This window comes from Mustela nivalis, assembly GCF_964662115.1.
Source record: "Mustela nivalis genome assembly, chromosome: 9".
Classification (NCBI taxonomy): domain Eukaryota; kingdom Metazoa; phylum Chordata; class Mammalia; order Carnivora; family Mustelidae; genus Mustela; species Mustela nivalis.
In genome coordinates this window covers 99,937,921-99,957,772 of record NC_139028.1, presented here as the reverse complement: position 1 = coordinate 99,957,772, position 19,852 = coordinate 99,937,921, and the positions used below count along the sequence as shown (strand labels likewise).

At 41.5% G+C, this 19,852-nt stretch overlaps 1 protein-coding gene across 1 annotated transcript in view; it reads right to left on the bottom strand.

The window, feature by feature from the left end:
• The window catches only part of HSD17B12 (hydroxysteroid 17-beta dehydrogenase 12), a 161,556-nt gene that overhangs the window by 10,216 nt on the left and 131,488 nt on the right, over positions 1-19,852 (bottom strand). The window contains exons 7-9 of the mRNA XM_082684042.1: positions 15,049-15,083; positions 7,111-7,192; positions 5,007-5,072 (exon numbers count right to left, since the gene is read on the bottom strand). Coding sequence (XP_082540168.1) covers positions 5,007-5,072; positions 7,111-7,192; positions 15,049-15,083 — 183 coding nt within the window. The remainder of the gene's footprint in view (positions 1-5,006; positions 5,073-7,110; positions 7,193-15,048; positions 15,084-19,852) is intronic.

Below are 19,852 nucleotides of genomic sequence, written 5' to 3'. Positions count from 1 at the left end.
CCGAAGTATTTAGAGGTAAAGAACCATGATGTATGCAACTTACCTTTCAGTAATAGAGCAAATGGAGTAAGTTACGTAACATTAAGTGAATCCGGGTAGAGGGGTCTAGAATGTTCTTTGTATTATTCTTATTCTTACAGCTTTTCTATAGATTTGAAATTATTTCCAAATAAGACATTTTTAAAAAACAAGGCAGCTTATGAAGGTTTCACAGAGTAAGCGTTCAAGAAGTATGACTCAGGAAGTTGGCTTAGTCTTAGCTCTTTATACATTCATTCATGGCTAGTTGGTACCTGGCAGATAGAAGGAGCCAGGACGGAGGCCACCCACTAGCCAATCACATCACTTGTGATTTTGTCCCTTGAAAGTGTTAAGCGTAATTCTGACTAGGCTTTAATTATAAGGCAGTAATGAGAACAGAGAGTCCTCACCAACATACCAACAGCACACTTTTGATAAGGCTTACTCAAGAAAGAACTTCTTACTCTCAATTCAAACATAATGGACAGAATTTATCAGGTCCAAAATTCACCTTTTTTTCATTTGCTATCTCCACTGTTCATTTACATTTCCACAAAATGCTTATTTCATGACAAATCTGAATCTATGAAGGAAAATTTAAATATCCTCACAAAATTATGGAAAAGAAGTTGAGGGAAAGATGGAAAGGGAAAAGCAAAGGAAAAATATTAAGAAGAAATTAATACAAAACAACCTAAATTCAAAAAGACATACTCTCTTTCTCTCCCCAAAGAGCAATCTGATATACCTTCACATGGAGGAAGACCTAAAAATGATAGCTTTCCTTCCAAGGATTAGAAGAAACTGAAATATGGCAACACAGCATTAGCCTGGAAGCCCTCTAGATACAGAGGTTGAAAATTCAAGACCAGAGCCTATGGGAGCAAGAGAAGAAGCTCAAAGGGCCTTTAAAATGAATGTTTGTGTACCGAGAAGCACGGCCATGCATAACCAGAGTCTTCCCTGATACCAAGCAATAGGCAGGTCCCTAGTGTGCCCCAAATTACATGTGCCACTAGCAACCACAGACGCAGACAAGATTAAAAAAAAAAAGAAAAGAAAAAATCCAGATCTCAAGGATATATTGAAGTGGGCGAAGGCAGGGGAGCCAGAGAGTATCGGGCCGAGGTCGTAAGCAGAACGAGGAGAGCAGAAGGAAAATCATATCATGTAGCTGAGATTTGGTTTCCCAGGGCAGGTGAAGTGTGGCCTGAGCCTTGAAAGACGGACAGGGGTCATCGGCTCCAGCGTGAACGGAGTGGGGAGACAGGGAGCGGGGAGAAGAGGAGAAAGGCGCAACGGCCAAGGAGCCAGTCCGCCGAGAGCGGAGTATGTGTTGGACACCACAGGCCCACTCTGGCCGGACGCGGGGAGGGATGATGAGTGGCAAGAGAGGCGATGGCCTTCTGGAGTCAGAATTCAATCTCAAACCCCGCAGGCAGCCGCTGGAGGACTAGGCAGGAAAGCCATTTTACCTGACTTGGCTTCTAGCAAGACCATCCGGGAAACAGTATGTGGGGTGGAGTGGAAAAAAAAAAAATTGCCAGTAAATAACTCCCGGTCCAAAAAACAGGCAGACATAAACCACCACCAAAGAAAAACCGATAATTTTTAACTCTGAGCTTTATTTGGACCAGCTATTTCTGTCCCTTTGGTCAGAACTAGTATGACATTCTATTCTACTTCAGCATTCTGGTACGTTCACACAGAAACGACAGCTGTACTTTCCTTCCCAAACATGTGAGCTTTTATTTCTTTTTTGCCAAATTCACGCTACATTTAAACCTCAAATGAATGCATTCTGAAGGAAGACAATGATCAATGAAATGACATAATTAAGAATTCATTATTGGGGAAAAACAAGTTTATCAAAGTTACACATTTCAAAAAACAAACTGTTACTGTTTTTGGAGTAGCTTCTAATCACGCCAGGCTAATAGGCAGAGAATATGGAGAAAAGATCTTTGAGGGAAACAAGCTGTGGGAATGAGGGAGGAGACAGTCTCATCTATTCAGAGAATTTCAGAAATCGCTCGTCTGCGCTCACAGAGTCTAATACTCCCTTTTGTCATTCAGCCACTGGCAGCTTCTGGCCATGCTGCCTCAAGGCCACCCACTGACGGATCGGTGAGATCCTACTGAGTCTCAGCAGGTGTTTAAAAATTATGAAATTAATAACTTGATTACAACAGATTCCTCAGAATGAGGAAATGGCATGACACTGTGTGGCACGTGATACCCTACATTCCACGTGTGCTTTATCAGCTCCTTGTCGCTGAAATACACCACGTTCCACACGGCAGACTTCAGCTACTTGCACTGAAATGACAGGATCAGGGGAAGAAGGGGGAGTGTGGTAGTTCAGTGTAAAATTCAGGGTTCTCGAAAACCTGTCTCCCCCCCCACCATGTATGCTGCGTATTAATGGGAGGCTACAAATCAGAAGAACGTCAAAGGGCTATGATACTTAAGGACCACAGGGGCGAGACCTCAGGAAGCAGACTCTAGGTGGCCCTGGAAGATGAGGACACATTGACCCTACTCTTCCCTTACCTACCACGCCATCTCACTGTGGGTGACTTAGCTGTGGTTTCCACCCATAGGATATAATGGCTTGGAAGCTAGATCCAGACACACTTCGGGCCACCTTGACCATCCAAGGATATGAGGGAAGAAATGGAACCGAGTCCGTAACTGCCCAAGCACAGATAGATAGCTGCAATGTGTTCAACGCTGCCCTAAAGGCCTCAAGTTAGGAGCCCAGTGATTAAAAACAAAGGCTTTGGTGCCAAATGGCCTTGGATTTGAGGCCTGGTTCAACATGGACAAGTGGCTTAACCTCTCTAACCCTGATTTCCATAAATTTATAGAAGATGATAATCGCACCACCTTATGAAGTCATTACGAGATAAAAATGAAATAAATGGATACATATAAAGTACTTAGCCCTGTGCGTGGAAAGTAACACTTCAAACATTAGCTATTACGATGACTGATCATCTGGGGCTTCAGGGCACAAAAACCGAAATATGAGGCTCGCAATAATGAGAGCCATGATGAACAATAGGGTGTGTAGAGAAGTGGGGGCAGGTCGTGGGTGGGAGTACGAAAGGGATGTGCATTGCAACTTCTCCTAAGATACTATTAAAAATGTGCCTAAGCAGGGAAACACCGTGAGCCATTATTTCTTTGTGTTGAACAAGGAGAGCTGCTCTGAGACAGGTAGTCATAAAACCCCCTACCTTTGCTCCCTCTCATATTTGGTATTATACTTTCACAGCATTGTGTCTGTTAGCTACATAATAAAAGCAAAGGTCTCTACAAAGATTAAATCAAAATGGATCAAAGGCCTAAATGTAAAAGCTAAAACCAAAAAACTCTTGAAAGAAAACGAAGAGAGCTTCACAACATTCGATTAGGCAACGATTTGCTGCATAGGACACCAAAAGCACAGGCAACGAAAGGAAACGGACTACATTCAAATTAAAAACTTCTGTGCATCCAAGGGCACAACCACAGAATGAAAAGGCAACCCACAGAGCAGGAGAAAATATTTGCAAATCATATACCTGATAAAGGGTTAATATCCAGAATATATAAAGAACTCCCACAATTCAACAATAAAGAGCTAACGACCCAAGTAAAAAAGGGCAACGAATCTGAACTGACATTTCTCCAAAGAAGATACAAAATGACCAATAACCAGCTGAAAGGGCACCGAAAAGGTGTTTAGCATCACGAATGAGGGAGACGCAAATCAAAACCACAACGACAGGCCACCTCCTACCCATTAGGACAGCTAGTATTTAAAAACAAAAACACAACAAAATAATAAGTATTGGTAAGGATATGGAAAAGTTGGAATCCTGATATGTTGTGAGAATAAAAAATAGGTAAGCTTCTAAAGAAAAGGTAAGGCAGTTCAAAGAAAAGATACATACACACAGACACACACACATACACACACACACATGTAAATAATTGCCACCTGATCCAGCAACTTCATTTCTGGGCACCTGTCCAAAAGAACTGAAAGCAGAGTCTCAAAAAGATAGGTGTACACCTTATGTTCACAGCAACGCTATTCACAGCAGCCAATAGGTGAAAGCAACCCAAATGTCCAACAGCTGATGAACGAAGAAGAAACACAACACGGCGTGTATATACGACGGAATTCCATTCAGCCGTCAAGCAAAAGGGAAGTGCGACACAGCCAACAACATGGACGAATCCTGAAGATGTGACACGAAGTGCAGTGAGCCAGCCGCAGAAAGACCAAGACTGGGGATTCCACCCATGTGAGGTCCCTCTAGTAGCCAGGTTCAGAGCCACAGAAAATAGAATGGAGCGTGTCCAGGGCTGGGAGAGGGGGAAGTGAGGAGTTACTTTAATAGATACAGTGTTTCAGTTTGGGAAGATGAGAAAGTTCTGGAGAGGAATGGTACTGATGGTAGCACAACAGTGTGAATGTCCTTAATGCCACTGAACTCAATATTGAAAAGTGATTTAAGTGGTGTTTTCTGTTAGGTATTCTTACCACAATTTAAAAAAAAAAGAAAAAGAAAAGAAAACTCGCTACCACCCCAGAGTCATAGCCTTGCTCTGGAAAGAGAGGGCTTTATGCAGCCCTCCGCCTGCCCCTGCGATGCTTACCCTGTGGCTTTGGGAATGGAGTCACAGCACACCTTTCACACCTGGCAGCTAAGAGATACTGACAGTCCCAATTTTCTCAAAATAAAACTGTTAAGAAATAAAACCATGCACTTGGTCCTACTTTAAGTATCCCTACTTCAGAATTCTAGGGGATAATTTTTTTAAATCTAGACTTAAGTGCATAAAAGAAAAAGAAATCATGTCTTTAATGGTGTGCTAACGTCACACTCACTTCTTTAGGAATGTGATTTTCTTTCGTTGCCAAGACGGCAACAGTTGCTGTGGAAACCACACAAAAACAGGGATAGGCAACTGAGACAAACCCCACTCACCTGCACAAAGATACCCTTGCTCTTATATTCCTCATGGAGGCACTGAGAGAAGAAATCCACAAAAGCCTGGGATGGGGTGGGAGTGAGAAGGAAACACATACATTGCATCAATGGGTCTGATCAGTAGTCATGGCAACACAAATAACAAACTAACCATTTAACACTGAGTTCCTAATCATTCTTCTTATTTCCAATGCAGAAGAGACCTTAAAAAAAACAAAACACCCTCAAAACCTCAAGTTGTTTTTATCTGCCACTAAATTAAGTATTCTCTTACCAAATATAATCTCAAGATCAAATCTTGACTTAACCAGCAAAGGGTCTTTCATTTTTTTCAGAAAATTACTTTCCAAGAAGAAATGTTTTATTATATAACAAAGGCTCCGGTTCCTCCTCCCCACTTGCCATTCGAACGGAAACACAATATGAATTCTGTTCAACTCTCCTCTATAGGGATTTTGTTGTCAGTAAAGAAAAGAGCAAGCATCCTCTTGGTCCTTGGGGATGGAAAGATCCAAGAAGTGTAGGGATGAATGTGACAGCCCATCTTCTTCTGATAGAATACTTTTAAATCTATTTGTAAAATATAATGTCCCATTTTTCAAATATGGACTCCACCTCAGGCTTAAAATAATGTATCAATAATGACTCTGCTGGGGTCCCAATTAATCATAGTCTTATGCCCACAGAGCAGAACAGGGTGAGAAGCTTGGGTCCAAAAATCACTTCAAGAAACATGGTGTTCATCTTAAACCCACCTTCTGTATATTTCAGAGATACAGAAAGCAAGAAGATGGCAGGAGGGGGCGTGGTGCCTTGCTTTTTCAAAACAGTAGTCACTGTTCACGTTTTTCCGGTGGATACGGAGCCAAGGGAAAAAGAAGGCAAACATTTTGCTCTTTTCCTCCTCTAACATATCGCAAGTTCTTACTATACTTTGCTCATTTTCCCCTAAAAGCTTGTTTAATTTCAGCATCTCAATGGTCACTTTCATTTCAGAGATGTGTCGTATGCCTCAGCAATGGGTAAGAAGACACCATGGACCTGTCGGCAGCCGGAAATGGATTCTAAATTATTTTTCCTCCTAGTAATGTGAAGAGGTGAGTGGTGATATTGTATAGAACTATGACATCTTACAGAGAGTTCTAGAAAATCCTTGTCTCACTCCAGAAGTGACAATAAATACCTATGAATTCTGAATAATGTAAAATACTCACACTCTGATCCGGGCTGTCTTATACCTACTATGTATATTTATGTCCTGACTGGTGCAAATTCTTTCACTTAGCTCTGCAGAGTTCAAACTTTTGCTGGATGAGGAAGCTGACTCATTCATGAGCCAAATCCGCCATCATCAACATGTTCTGATCAACAGAGCTGACTGGCCTAGGCCAGCTCGCCATGGAAAGCACAAAATCAGGCATACCTTGTTTCCTTGTATTTCGCCTTACTGCACATCACACAGACTGTGTTCTTTACAAAGTGGAAGGTTTGTGGCAACCCTGCATCAGGCAAGTCTATTGACACCATTTTTCCAACAGCATATGCTCACTTCTTGTCCCTGCATCATATTTTGGCAATTCTCGTAATATTTCAAGTTTTTCGTTATTATTATATTTGTTATGGTGATCTGTGTTCAGTGATTACCACATGTTGAGGACTCAGAGGACAGCAAATTTTAGCAATAAAGTATTTTTTAATTAAAATAGGTACATTGCTTTTCGAGACATAATGCTATTGCACACATAATGCTATTGCACACTTAATAGACTATGGTGTAGTGTAAACATAACTTTTTTTTTCCACACAGACCCTAGTGTAAACGTAACTTTTATATACACTGGGAAAACAAACCACTCATTGGTCTTGCTTTACTGTGATATTCGCGCTATTGTGAGGGTCTGGAACCAAGCCTCTGGTAACTCAGAGGTACACCTGTATCGGTTTTAAAACCAGCTGACTGCCAGGAGAATAAAGCATCTGTGAATCTGAGCTCTTAGTGCCTCATTCCTTTCCTTCCCAGTCCATTTGAAAACTCCAAGAAGCCTCTATAGTTATTTCTCATCATTCTTAGCCTGACATGATTGACTAAAAAATTGTTCACCTTGGTTGCAGAGTAGATGGCCAACAGTGGAACTGGGGCTATGCCACTGGCAGAGGAGATGTTCAGAATTGCCCCTTTAGATCTGAAAAGGAAAATGCACCAAGTAAACAGAATGAAATCACAGACACAATGGCTTGTAAATTACAGTTCGTGACATAGAATTACTTTAAACAGAATATAACTGTTTTTCTAACAGACATCTCTCCTTGCCTTTCATAGCACATGATATCCTTGGTCAGTGAATGAGGCATAACTCAATCAACTAAAAATAGCTCTTGTCTGCGATTAGCTCATTTCTGCTTTAGTAATCCGGGGCATGACCAGATCAGTGACAATCTCCTCCGGTTGATCTCTCCTGTCAGAGGTCTTCTCTGGCCACATCACCAAGAATCCTTGCTCTTAGAAACACTCTCATAATCCTGGCCTGGTAGCACAAACTACCTTGCTGTAGTATTTAATCATCGCATATGTATAAATGCTTTTCTCCCTTGACAAAATCCTAAGTTTCTACACATCATAGCCCTTACCTTACACATTTCCTCCAACACCCCTGCACAGTCCTGAGCATGTAACAGGTGCTTAATAAAATCTCCCAGTGATAAGCGAATGGTTATGTTCTGCCCTGCTTCTTCCTCCAGGCTGTTGCTACTTGGTTACAAAACAAAGAGTTGACTATAAAATTATGCGACTGTATAGGAGATCAAACCATATTCTTTGCCCAAAGGCAAAGCTCAATTTCTACTGTAACTTCTAGAGACTACTGAAAGGTCCAAGTCAGAAAGTTACTAGGAATTACTAATTTTATTAATAAATGAACAATAATTGGAGGAAAGCAATGCTGTAAATACACTAGTGGCCAGCAAGTACATCCAGTTTAGTTTGGAATTAGGGCTTTAGGAATTTTCAACAGAATTAAGAGCCACTCTTCCCCCAACAAATCCATTCTTCTCAGGGTAGTGGGTGGGGTGTCAGTCCCCTTCATCTACTTCAAGCAAACCCTACCCACCTCCTGTCCTCCAGGGGAGGCTCCTTTCCTTCCACTCAGCTTCCCCTTGTTCTTCCGAATTTACCTCCCCCAAGACCTATTTTTTCAGCATTTTTTAAAAAAGAACTCTATAGACCCATGCAAAATAAAATATGCAAAATAATAAAAGAAACATGATTAAATGGAATCTGCGTTATTTTAGACATAAATCTGAAAAGAAATAATCCCCCCAAAATCACCGAGTCCATCTGCCAGCCCCTAGGCGAGATGCCACTTCAACCATCAAACGGAAGTCTGGACTCTTAGCTTACTGTGTCCCTGGAAACAAGTTGTCGTCTTGTGTTTTCATTTTTGAACCCAAGTCTTTACTAGTAATACACATGTTCCTAAACAGTGAAATCCACTCATATTTTGGTCACTGAAATCAAATGTCAAATTTAAAAGTATTATATTGAGGTTTTAAAGAAAGTTGGAAATATTTAGTCTATGCACTGATATATGATTCTTGCATGTTTTGTTTGTATCTCAGAGACCAAAAAAAGTCTTTTTTTTTTAAGACTTTATTTATTTGACAGAGAGAGAGATCACAAGCAGGCAGAGAGGCAGGCAGAGAGAAAGGGGGAAGCAGGCTCCCTGCTGAGCAGAGAGCCTGATGCGGGGCTTGATCCCAGGACTCTGAGATCATGACCTGAGCTGAAAGCAGAGGCTTAACCGACTGAGCCACCCAGGTGCCCCAAAAGGCTTTTGTTTTTAAATACTAGAAGGGAGTAAGAATGCCTATCAAGAGTTAGAACCCAATCACTCTAAGGCAAAAACTAGTAATTAGGAATAAGTATTTAAGATTTTGATTTTTTTTTTTTAAATTTATTTTTTATTTTCAGCATAACAGTATTCATTATTTTTCACCACACCCAGTGCTCCATGCAATTCGTGCCCTTTACTCCTCTGATCAAAGTGGACTAAAAGGCAACTTTTGTTACTGGAGACCTTTAAGAGAATAATACTAATTAACGATGTTTAAAATATCCCTATCTTCTTAGGGTGTTGAAAATGTTCTCAAATTAGATTGTGGGGATGGTTGCACAGCTTTGTGAACATGCTAGAAACCACCAAATTGTACACTTTAATGGATGGATTGTATGGTATGTGAAATGTATCTCAACAAACCTGTAAAAGACAAAGAGAGAGAGAAGCGTATTTATGATCTATTACAAGGTGTCACTTTTAAGCTCAGAGCAGACCTCAATCACAGGAAAGAGGAGAGAGCTATGGTGTCTTCCACAATACAGAATGCTTTCTGAGAAGTAACCTTAAATCCTGACAAGCTGTACCCCTGTCTAAGCCTTAAGCACTCCTGTGACTTTAGGTTAGCATTTTATTTTAACCTCTTCTGGTGTAACCAGGAATTGCCATGGCCTCAATCGTTCGGAGCAAATGAAGAAGAAAAGCTAGTTTAGAGGAGTTCTAGATGATCGTGTTCTTCATGGAAGCTGGGGTACAGCGTGGCTGGTTTTGTCAGCTGGCTTGTGTGCTCCATTATACTCAGATTGGTGGGTGGTTACATGTGCCCTTGAACAAAAATCTTAATTTTGAAATGAAATGAAATTTTTAATTTCATTCCTCACACATGAAATGCAATTTACAAGTCTTCCAAAATTAAAGTTTAATGTTATCAAATGCATTTTTTTAAAGATTTTATTTATTTATTTGAGAGAGAGAAGGTGAGAGAGAGCATGAGAGGGGAGAGGGTCAGAGGGAGAAGCAGACTTCCCGTGGAGCTGGGAGTCTGATGCATGACTCGATTCGTGGTCTCCGGGATCATGACCTGAGCCAAAGGCAGTTGCTTAACCAACTGAACCACCCAGGTGCCCCTCAAATGCATTTTAAAAATGAAATTCTGATCTTACCAAAACAGAACACACTTTTAACTTCACTCACCAAAGCAATGATTTCAATACAGAAAAAGTTTATTTAAAGACAATAAAAACTTCTTTCCCATTTTCAAAAATAATAGACCAATAATCAAATACGTCACAATTATGCACGTGTGCTCCTTTAATTGTTTACCCCTTGACGCAACTAAGATCTTCGTTTCTCAAATACTCTACCCCAGTTAAAATGCCTGGGAGCTAGGAGTTGGTTGTTCGTGAAAAGTCAGAATTCGAGAGAACGTTTTCAAACAAAGTATCTGTACTCTAAGACCACATTAAACAGACCCAAGACCAACGAAGTCTAAAGCAAGAACGCACTAAACCTGAGGAAATAAAAGAAGAGCATTTATAATTGTATCATAATGACAGCAGAGAAACACCCCTTCCATGAAAACTCTGTGCCAACAAGCAGCTCACGAATTTGTCTGGCAAAAACCTTCCTTCCCCACCCACACACACAACAGCACAGAATGCTCTTTCTCTCCAAGGATGATAATATTCAACTTAGTTTTATGTGAATCATAAACAACACACTGGTAGAGCTGTCTTAATCCTTGTACTGTATACAGTATCTATTCTCCATGCAGGGATGGGGTGAACATTTGGGACTGTGAGGCACAAAGGGCTCGTCTTTAAAATCAACTACTTTGTCTGTCTCTAATCCTCCATCCCTCCATCTAAGCAGAATTAGTGACGTCAAACCAGTTTCCATGGCAGAGCCAGACTCACGACAGCTCTGTTATATCAAGCAGGAGGACAAAATGGGCTGCGCTTAATTGCACACGAAAACAAACAGAAAACCGAACCTTAGTTAATCTCTCATTTTCTGGGGACTTGGGGGAACAATTCTAAGATCGGAAGGTACATTAACAATATGTGCCCAAGTTCCATAATGAAGACGCGTGTTGCTCTTACTTCGGCACACTTCCCAGCCTGTTATGACAAATAAACAAGTCAAGTCATATTTTCTGTGATAGAACATTCTTAATTCATCACACTGCTTCCTTGCTAACAGCCACACGATGGTGTCTCGGTGGTACAAATTACCGAGGATCTACCAGAACTAAAATGCTGCAAAAACAAAACAGAAGACACCACTGCTGATAAGAAAGCGCCTTTTCATAGAAACATATTCTCTTCAATTACTAGCCCTTTTACAAGCCAAAGGTCAAACTCATCCAACCCTATAAAATTCAGTATCTGGTATTTATAGCTTCTCATAGCTCTGCTCTCTCGTAGCATTCCCGCAGACCTATGGAAAGAAACCCTATCCTAATGCTCTCCTTAACTGTCACCTGGATAAAAAAATTGTCAGGCCTTTATTTTCCCATAAATGCCCCCACCATGCTATCGGACTGCTGCAGTATCCTTGCCCACAGCTCTGTAAAAATACTACTGTCACAGAGGAAGTGTTAGGTCTCCTTTGAATAAGTCGCTGATCTCCGCCTTCCTCGGGAAGGTCGGCACTGCCCTGTGATGCTGGGGAGAGAGGTGGGAAGGTATAAGTGCTCCCATGGAGGACTGGAACACAGGGTCAACTCTGATGCGGGCGGCTAACTGTATACAGAGTTTGATGGCAGGTAAGGGAGATTGTGCAGAAAAGACTCCATGATGATGCTTCCTATTTCCATTTCTTTTTTTTTTTTTTGAAAGATTTTATTTATTTGTCAGAGCGAGCGAGAGCGAGCACAGGCAGACAGAGTGGAAGGCAGAGTCAGACGGAGAAGCAGGCTCCCGGCTGAGCAAGGAGCCCGACGTGGGACTCGATCCCAGGATGCTGGGATCATGACCTGAGCCGAAGGCAGCTGCTCAACCAACTGAGCCACCCAGGCGTCCCCCTATTTCCATTTCTTATCAAGGAGCTCAAAAGGGAGCTCCTGGAGGGTCCTTACTTTTTTTTTTTTTTAAAGCTTAAATATAACACTGAAATTGGTCCAGACAATTCTCCAGCAGACTCTCCAGAAGACTGAGAAACGTATCAAAACAGAGTTCTATGTCAGAAAAGAATCGTGGAACAGAGGGGTCAGACACATAATTAGAACCGGCAATCCAAATACATTATACGAATCGTGCTTTGCTGAAGGAAGTTTGCAAACATTTCCCACATGAAAGAGGACTGCCTGCCCTAAAACACGGTAACATGTCATAATTCCACCTTAAGCAATACAGTATGAAAGGGGCTATTTTTAGCTTTTCCATGGTTGTTATGGCAACCACCTCCTGGCTCCAGCTGTACACAATGTTTATAATTCCAGAGAAGTGGAAAGAGCAAGTTTCCTCTATAATGTAATTATGCACTTTCTACTTCTGTGGTAATAATACCTTAGTTTAATTATAGGTACTTGTTTAGTGAGAGTTGGCTTTAGGCTATCGTTCTAGAGGGTTTTGGAAAATCTCATACATCAGAGATAGAATCAGTGAAAGGGGAAAAGCAGCAACGACAACAACAACAAAGGATCTTTAGAAAGGACTCTGCTTGCCTCAATGGAAATTCGACTCCTATGGAAACCAACCATAGGAAATATGCCGTTTAAGGACAGGCTATAATAAAATCACTTATATGTACGAGGAAGAAGGCTTCCAGATGATCGGTTACCTTGGAGTTTTTCCTCTCCTCTTGGGCACACAGCTAACAACATTTCTGGCCTCGTGTGCAGTTAGTGGTAGCCTGTGACTGAGTTCCAGACAACGAACTGCTGGCAGAAGTGATGTATACCCCTTCCAGGCCTGGCCTGGCCCAATGAAACCTCCCATAATGTCATCCTATTCGCTCTTCCCTCACCTGCTAGCTGGATGCAGAAAACGCAGCGGAGAGCTGCTAGATCCAAGGGAAGAACAGCCCCTACACAGAAGGAGTCTGAGATCCCTGAATGGCTGGGTAGAGCACAGCCTCAACCACTGATCCACACTGGCCATGTACCCAGAAGAAGAAAGTCAGCCTTTAGAGTGGCAAGCCACGGAGATCTTGGGATGGTCTCTTGCAGCAGTTAGCTTACTTTAACTAATAGAACCAGTAACTCTTAATTCGAGTGGACTTCGCTGTTCCCTTTTCTGACCAAAAGTACTGATGGATAAAGTCCACTTATATTTCTTACCAGTTCTTAGCAAGAGCCACGATCACCCTCACGGTGTCAGCTTCAGTCCACAGCCTATGACGGCTTTCCACCAGATCATTTCTCAAATTTAGTTTAAAATCAACTTGATTTCCTAAAGGCAAAGATCGGCTTCGTCTTCTGTATACTCCATGATAAACTCTACTCAGTGAGTGCCTGCTGAATGAATGGCTCCATGATAAACTCTACTCAGTGAGTGCCTGCTGAATGAATGGCTCCTCTTCTTTGCATGGTTTTTATCTAGGTGCTCTAGCTATAACTGCAGTCAAGGCTGCCAGGTCTCTAAAGATAGGAGTGAAGTTCCTGGCACTCTGTGTCTGTATCATTTACTAACGAATCATGAAGCTTCATAGTGCTCAATCTCTTTGGGACTCACTTTCTATCAAATAAGGGTGGGACTGGTTTCAACTAATTACAGTATGAGAATTCCATGACTATTTAAATCCATTATGATCTGCAAGATTACTTCACAACAATCATCTCTTTTTGATATGGTTTTCACCAACACACTCAAAAATCCCTTTTCCAATGCTTCTGTGGTTTTTAAGTATTTCATTTTTAATGGATGGACTTACTGTCCTGAATTAATACCGAGTCACTGGCAGATAGCGAAACTGGATTAGGATGATGGCCATGACTTACTTCATCCCTCCAGGGTTCTACCCTGTCGGCCCCAATTCTCTGTAATCTAGGGTTCTGTCCGGTTAGACCACTGTCTGTTCACTTCCATATCTGACCATCAGAGGCACACTCTCACGGTCGACCAACACGAAGCAGTCTGAGTATTTAGAGGGAAATTTTACTACAGGAATTGAAATATACCAAACTTCATATAAAATGGAATCACAAACAAAAACTGCAAAGAAGGAGTTTTTCCACCAATCTCTGTAGATGCCAAACAAAATGGATTCCTAACCTCGCTTCCTCCTCTGTACAATGGTGGGAGGCTATCGAAGTTAAATGAGTTAACACACATCAAGTCCTCAGTACAACACTTGGGACGTAACAGGTTCTCAACAAACATTAGCTGTCAACCTTGCCTGTAGCTGGTCACAGAGGTTTCTTCAAAGTAGGGTCTTTGGACTAGGCCCTTTCCGAAGCTATGATTCTTTTGGATCTCCTCCAAACTCAAAGCTGTTTTGCAGAGGAAGGATGACTGTGAAGCCCTAAATTTAGCAAACGATCAAGCTAACTCAAGATGCAAGCCCAGATCTTTTCAACAGGTTTCTTTTGAAAGCCAAGGCATCATTCAGGCTTTTCCAAGGGAGAAACAGAGCTTAATTACAATTTTACACTTTGTGCTATTTCAAGAAGAAACTCTACGACACATTTCTCAATGAAAATGAAGACATCTAACATATTCTAGGGGAACCCCTCCCAAGCCAGAACACAAAGGGGGCTCCACGGTGTGGGTTTCTGTTCCAAAGGTAGGTTTGACATCTTATAACCATTTTATAACATACCTAAGTTCCTCATATATCCATTCACCCCTTAAAAACTAAACAACCAGAAGATGGGGTCTTGCTTTGTGAAACTCCACTGATTTTAGTTCTGAGAGCATATAGCTTTAAGAAGGCATTCCCGGGAATACCCCAGGAACTCTGTCCACCCCCTCAGAATAGCAGGCAATTGAGTTGGTGATGGTGACTCAGGCAGACTTTTTAATCCTGATCTAAAGGAACCACCACAACCCTGGAGAGGGAAATAAAAAGGGAATCAAGTGGAAAAGGCCTCCGCCACCAGATGACTCATGCTCTACCGTGTGACTCGCCAGGCACATTACTCTGTTGCTAAGACATGGAGGATAGGTTCATTAGTCACTCTACTGAATTTTGCAAAGAAAGGATTCTCCCTATAAATAATCATGAGCTCTGTCTCTCTAGTGTTTGTGAGTGTGCTCGTGACTCACCTTTCCACCATACCGGGCAGCACCAATCGTGTCATCTGCAAAAGAGAAAACAAAACATTCATGATGGCTGAGGTTGCAGGCATCAGATAAACAGTGGAGAAAAGCCATTCTCAAAACAGAAGAGAATCACGAAACCACTCACCACTCTATAGACAGCAGTTTATTTTATATACTCTATAAAATTTGGCTGTGTCAAGATTGCATAAAAAGGGGGCGCCTGGGTGGCTCAGTGGGTTAAAGCCTCTGCCTTCAGCTCAGGTCATGGTCCCAGGGTCCTGAGATCGAGCCCCACATCGGGCTCTCTGCTCAGCGGGGAGCCTGCTTCCTCCTCTCTCTCTGCCTGCCTCTCTGCCTACTTGTCATCTCTGTCTGTCAAATAAATAAATAAAATCTTAAAAAAAAAAAAAGAGTGCATAAAAAGGAATCAGATGAAATCATTGGAGTTAACACTGGGAATACTTTCAGGAAACTTGGCTAAACTTGGCCTTGCCTGAAACCCAATACTGGCACAGAGATCTTCAAATAATTAAGGACTTAACAGTGAGCTCTAGTCTCCCAAAATGTACTCCTGGAAAGGGACATACGTTATCAAAGAGAGTATCGGTGAACCAAGATCCCTTAAGATTCCTAATCTTAAGTGCTCAAACGATCTTTTCCTACCAAAAAGGCCTTTAGAAGAATGCCCCAAAGTGACAGGTTGGCAAATGTTAAGTGTATCCTGACATTTCATTACCCTTGTTGGTCTAGCTAGCTGTGAGTAAAACACATCCTTCAAGAAAGTTAAGGTTATCTGTGATATCTTGAAACCAACAACAAAGAAAAATGACACCTGCATTTTCAAAGGGCCTTGGAATTGTTGATTAAATACATATAATGCAGGGCACTAGGATGGCTCAGTCGGTTAAGCATCTGCCTTCAGCTCAGGTCATGATCCCAGTGTCCTGGGATTAAACCCCATGTTGGGCTCCCTACTCAGTGGGGAGTCTGCTTCTCTCTCTCCTTCTGCTCCCCCGTTCCTGCTTTCTCTCACTATCTCAAACAAATAAATAAAATCTTAAAAAAATACATATAATATGATGAGAGGCTACTCCCAAATTCTGTTTTAAGGTATTATTAACTAAGAACAGTTAAGACACCCACTGGCTTAATCAGGGCCATGTCTTAGTTAAGTACTGAGGTTAGAACACGAATTCTTGATTTGCAGGTATCATCAATTTTCTAAGAAGCAAATGCTGCTGCTCTGTCACAGAAAAGTTGGCACGCATGCCAAACACAGGAATTTTAAGTGTTTTTTCTTGAATACTATGTCTTAATGAAAACAGTGCTCTGATGAGAAAATAATTTTTTTTCCTAGAAATATTTTGAAGAAAGAAAATATATTCAGCTTTACAAGGTAAAATCTGGTATGCAGTGCTCCCAAACCAGATGTCAAGCCGGGAGCTGCTGCATATACTTTTCCAGGAAAAACAAGTTCAAACTGACACTGCCGCATGAAAGACAGACTGACACACTGCCAACTTCGAAACAAAGAAGTGTCTTCAAAGCCTAGGGGAATCATGTTGACAGAAGTTTCTGGATTTGGCCGAATCTTCTGGCCCAGATTAAAAAAAAAAAAAAAAAAAAAGATATCAAGAGAAAGAGTTTGGCCTAAAGCATTCCATATCTCCCTCCTTCTTACATACGGGTCTATGTTTTTCATATTAAAGTCGTCTTCACAGAACAAGGGGCACATGCTCTCTGTGTTCTATAGCAGGAGATATGATTGGAAGTTACACATGCAAGTTCTCGATCATGGCCTGAAAGGAGAGAAAAACACGTGTCCTCCTCCTGCCACATTCCTCCACCTGACGGCTGGATAGATGCGGTGGAAGGAGCTAAAACAACCCACCTGAACCGCAAGCTGAGAGCTGTGTGATAATAGGGGCAGAGCAATGAGGGAAAGAGGCAGGATCCCTAATGACTGGGGAACTACTATGTCAAACCTTGATTTCCTACCCAGCTTTTTATATGAGAGAAAAATACTATTTTATTTAAGCCACTGCTAGGTCTCTGTTACAGCAGCCAAACCACTACTCTAACTAATAAAATTGACCATTTGTGTTGACGAAAACCAAGCGATGGTAACATTTTAAGACTCAAAGATCAAATAACTCCCAAAGCACACTTAATCAGAGATTATGTTGATAACCCAAATGGCCTCAGTATTTTATAATTTTTTACAACATGCCCCTGTTTCTTCTCTTTTCTAGGTCTGCTGACCCAATTCAGGATATGCCCCCAGGGCCTCAAACCCAACTGGATGGAGCCAAGTGAGAGAAAAAGCTGATTTCAGGGCTGATCTTTTCAACACCATAGTTACCTCCTCCCTTTTCAGATGAAATAATTCTTCAAACTTGCCTACACATTTCCTAAGATGTGCCTTTTTATGGGAACACACTGCAATTGCTCAATATATAGCCACGGTATGTTCAGGTAAATGTGGGACACAGTCAGGTCCAAGTTCAAATCCCAGCCATTCTACTTACTAGCAGTGTGATCTCGAGTTACTTCCTTCTCTGCAACATACATATGGATTATATAAAGAAGGCATCTACAATACAGATTATTCTTTTTTTTTTTTTTAAAGATTTTATTTATTTATTTGTCAGAGAGAGAGAGCGAGAGCGAGCGAGCACAGGCAGACAGAGTGGCAGGCAGAGTCAGAGGGAGAAGCAGTCTCCCTGCGGAGCAAGGAGCCCGATGTGGGACTCGATCCCAGGACGCTGGGATCATGACATGGCTGAAGGCAGCTGCTTAACCAACTGAGCCACCCAGGCATCCCCCCCCCACCTCTTTTTTTTTTTTTTTTAAAGATTTTCAATATAGATTATTCTATTCTGAATCTCAAACGAGGTAATGTTTGTAATGGACTCAGCACAGAGCTTGTCACACAGCAAGCCTCTGAGGAGGAATTAGTGTCCCTTATTGCCAGGAGGCACTATTGTTTCAGGATGCAGTGCTACTACGTATGTAGGCCTCCTTTAACCATGTCATGTCCGGCAGTATAGAGCCAAAAATAATGACAAAGTTTGAGGTCATCAAGTTCAAGTGACAACAAGTTTCTGGATAGTTCCACCAATACTGAAAAATACCTCAGTTGGGATGTTCTTGGGGTAATGGAATTGTTCTAAAATTGAATTTGGTGACGATTGCACAACTCTGAATTTATTTACCTATTAATTATACACAAAGTGGATGAATTTTATGGTTTATAAATTATCCTTTTTTTAATTTTATCCTTTTTATTTTTTTATATTTTTTAAAGATTTTACTTATTTATTGCAGAGAGAAAGAGAAAGAGAGAGCACGGGCAGGGGGAGAGGCAAAGGGAGACTCCCTGCTGAGCAGAGAGCCTGGTGCAGAGCTCAGTCCCAGGATCTCAGGATCATGATCTGAGCCCAAGTCAGATGCTTCACCCACTGAGCCACCCAGGTGCCCCTGAATGAAATTTAAAAAAAATCTTAACCAGGGGCGCCTGGGTGGCTCAGTGGGTTAAAGCGTCTGCCTTCGGCTCAGGTCATGATCCCAGGGTCCTGGTATTGCGCCCCACATTGGGCTCTCTGCTCAGCAGGGAGCCTGCTTCCCTTCCCCTCTCTCTGCCTCCCTGCCTCTCTGCCTACTTGTGATCTCTGTCTGTCAAATAAATAAATAAAATCTTAAAAAAAAATCTTAATCATATGAATGAGTTGAAGAGCTGGAATCACAAAACACAGAGGATGTTACTTTCTCAAACCTAGGAGAAAAAAGAGCTTTCAAAATGTTCTATGCATATCAACTATGGCCTGAGAAACACAAAACAATAAAAAGAGACATTCTTCAGTTTGGTCGAGACCACGTTATGTACTCAAACCTGGGCTGGTGGATAGGCGCTCACTACCTAGCCAGAGAATACATGTACATATAAACAAATCATTACAAGACATACCATGAGTGGTACAACAGAGGTGAGAACAGAGGGCCCTAATGCTTTGGAGAAAAACTTGTTATGTCTGGGGAATCAGGTCTAGAGCTTCACAGATTATATTTCATTTAAGTTCTGAAAGAATAAATAGGAATTCATCAGGCGGAAAAAATATTCCAGTAGAAGGAATAGAATACAAAAAGGCAAACAGCTGCAAGAAACTACAATATATGCCATAGAAATGATGCACTGAGAAAACCCTTTGTTGAACGGAGCTTATAAAGAAATTCACGAGCATCCTGTTATCTATATGTCACGCAATTTGCGTATCGTACCACTTCACGGACAGCTTCCCATGCTAGTGCAAACAGACGTACTTCAAGCATATTAACCATCATAGAGTATTTTATTGTAAGAATATATTACATGCATTCCTAGCAAAATCTGAAAACATTTTTTATTCAGCACATTTCCTCAGGGGACCATAATGGTTAGCTAATGTAGGAGGTCCCCAAGCACTCCATGGAGAGAAGTGAGCATTCAGTTCTCCAAGACCTGAGACCACTAGAAACAGGGTTAGCAGATTGATAATAAAGACATTCTCATCCAATGGCAGGGAGGTGTGCCTGCGTGTGCGTAACATGTGCATGCATCTGTGCATGTACGTACACATGTGCATGAAATGAGACTTGTTAACTGAAGAGTAGCTAACTCTTCAGTTCACTAAGGTAGCCGCCAACTGGCCCTCCTACACAAAGAGAGAAAGGATGGGATTTGTAGACAATGATCAACCTGGAAAACAGCCAGCAAAGTCTATAGTCTTAGACTTTAAAAGAATATAGCAAAGTCTATATTCTTTTATTC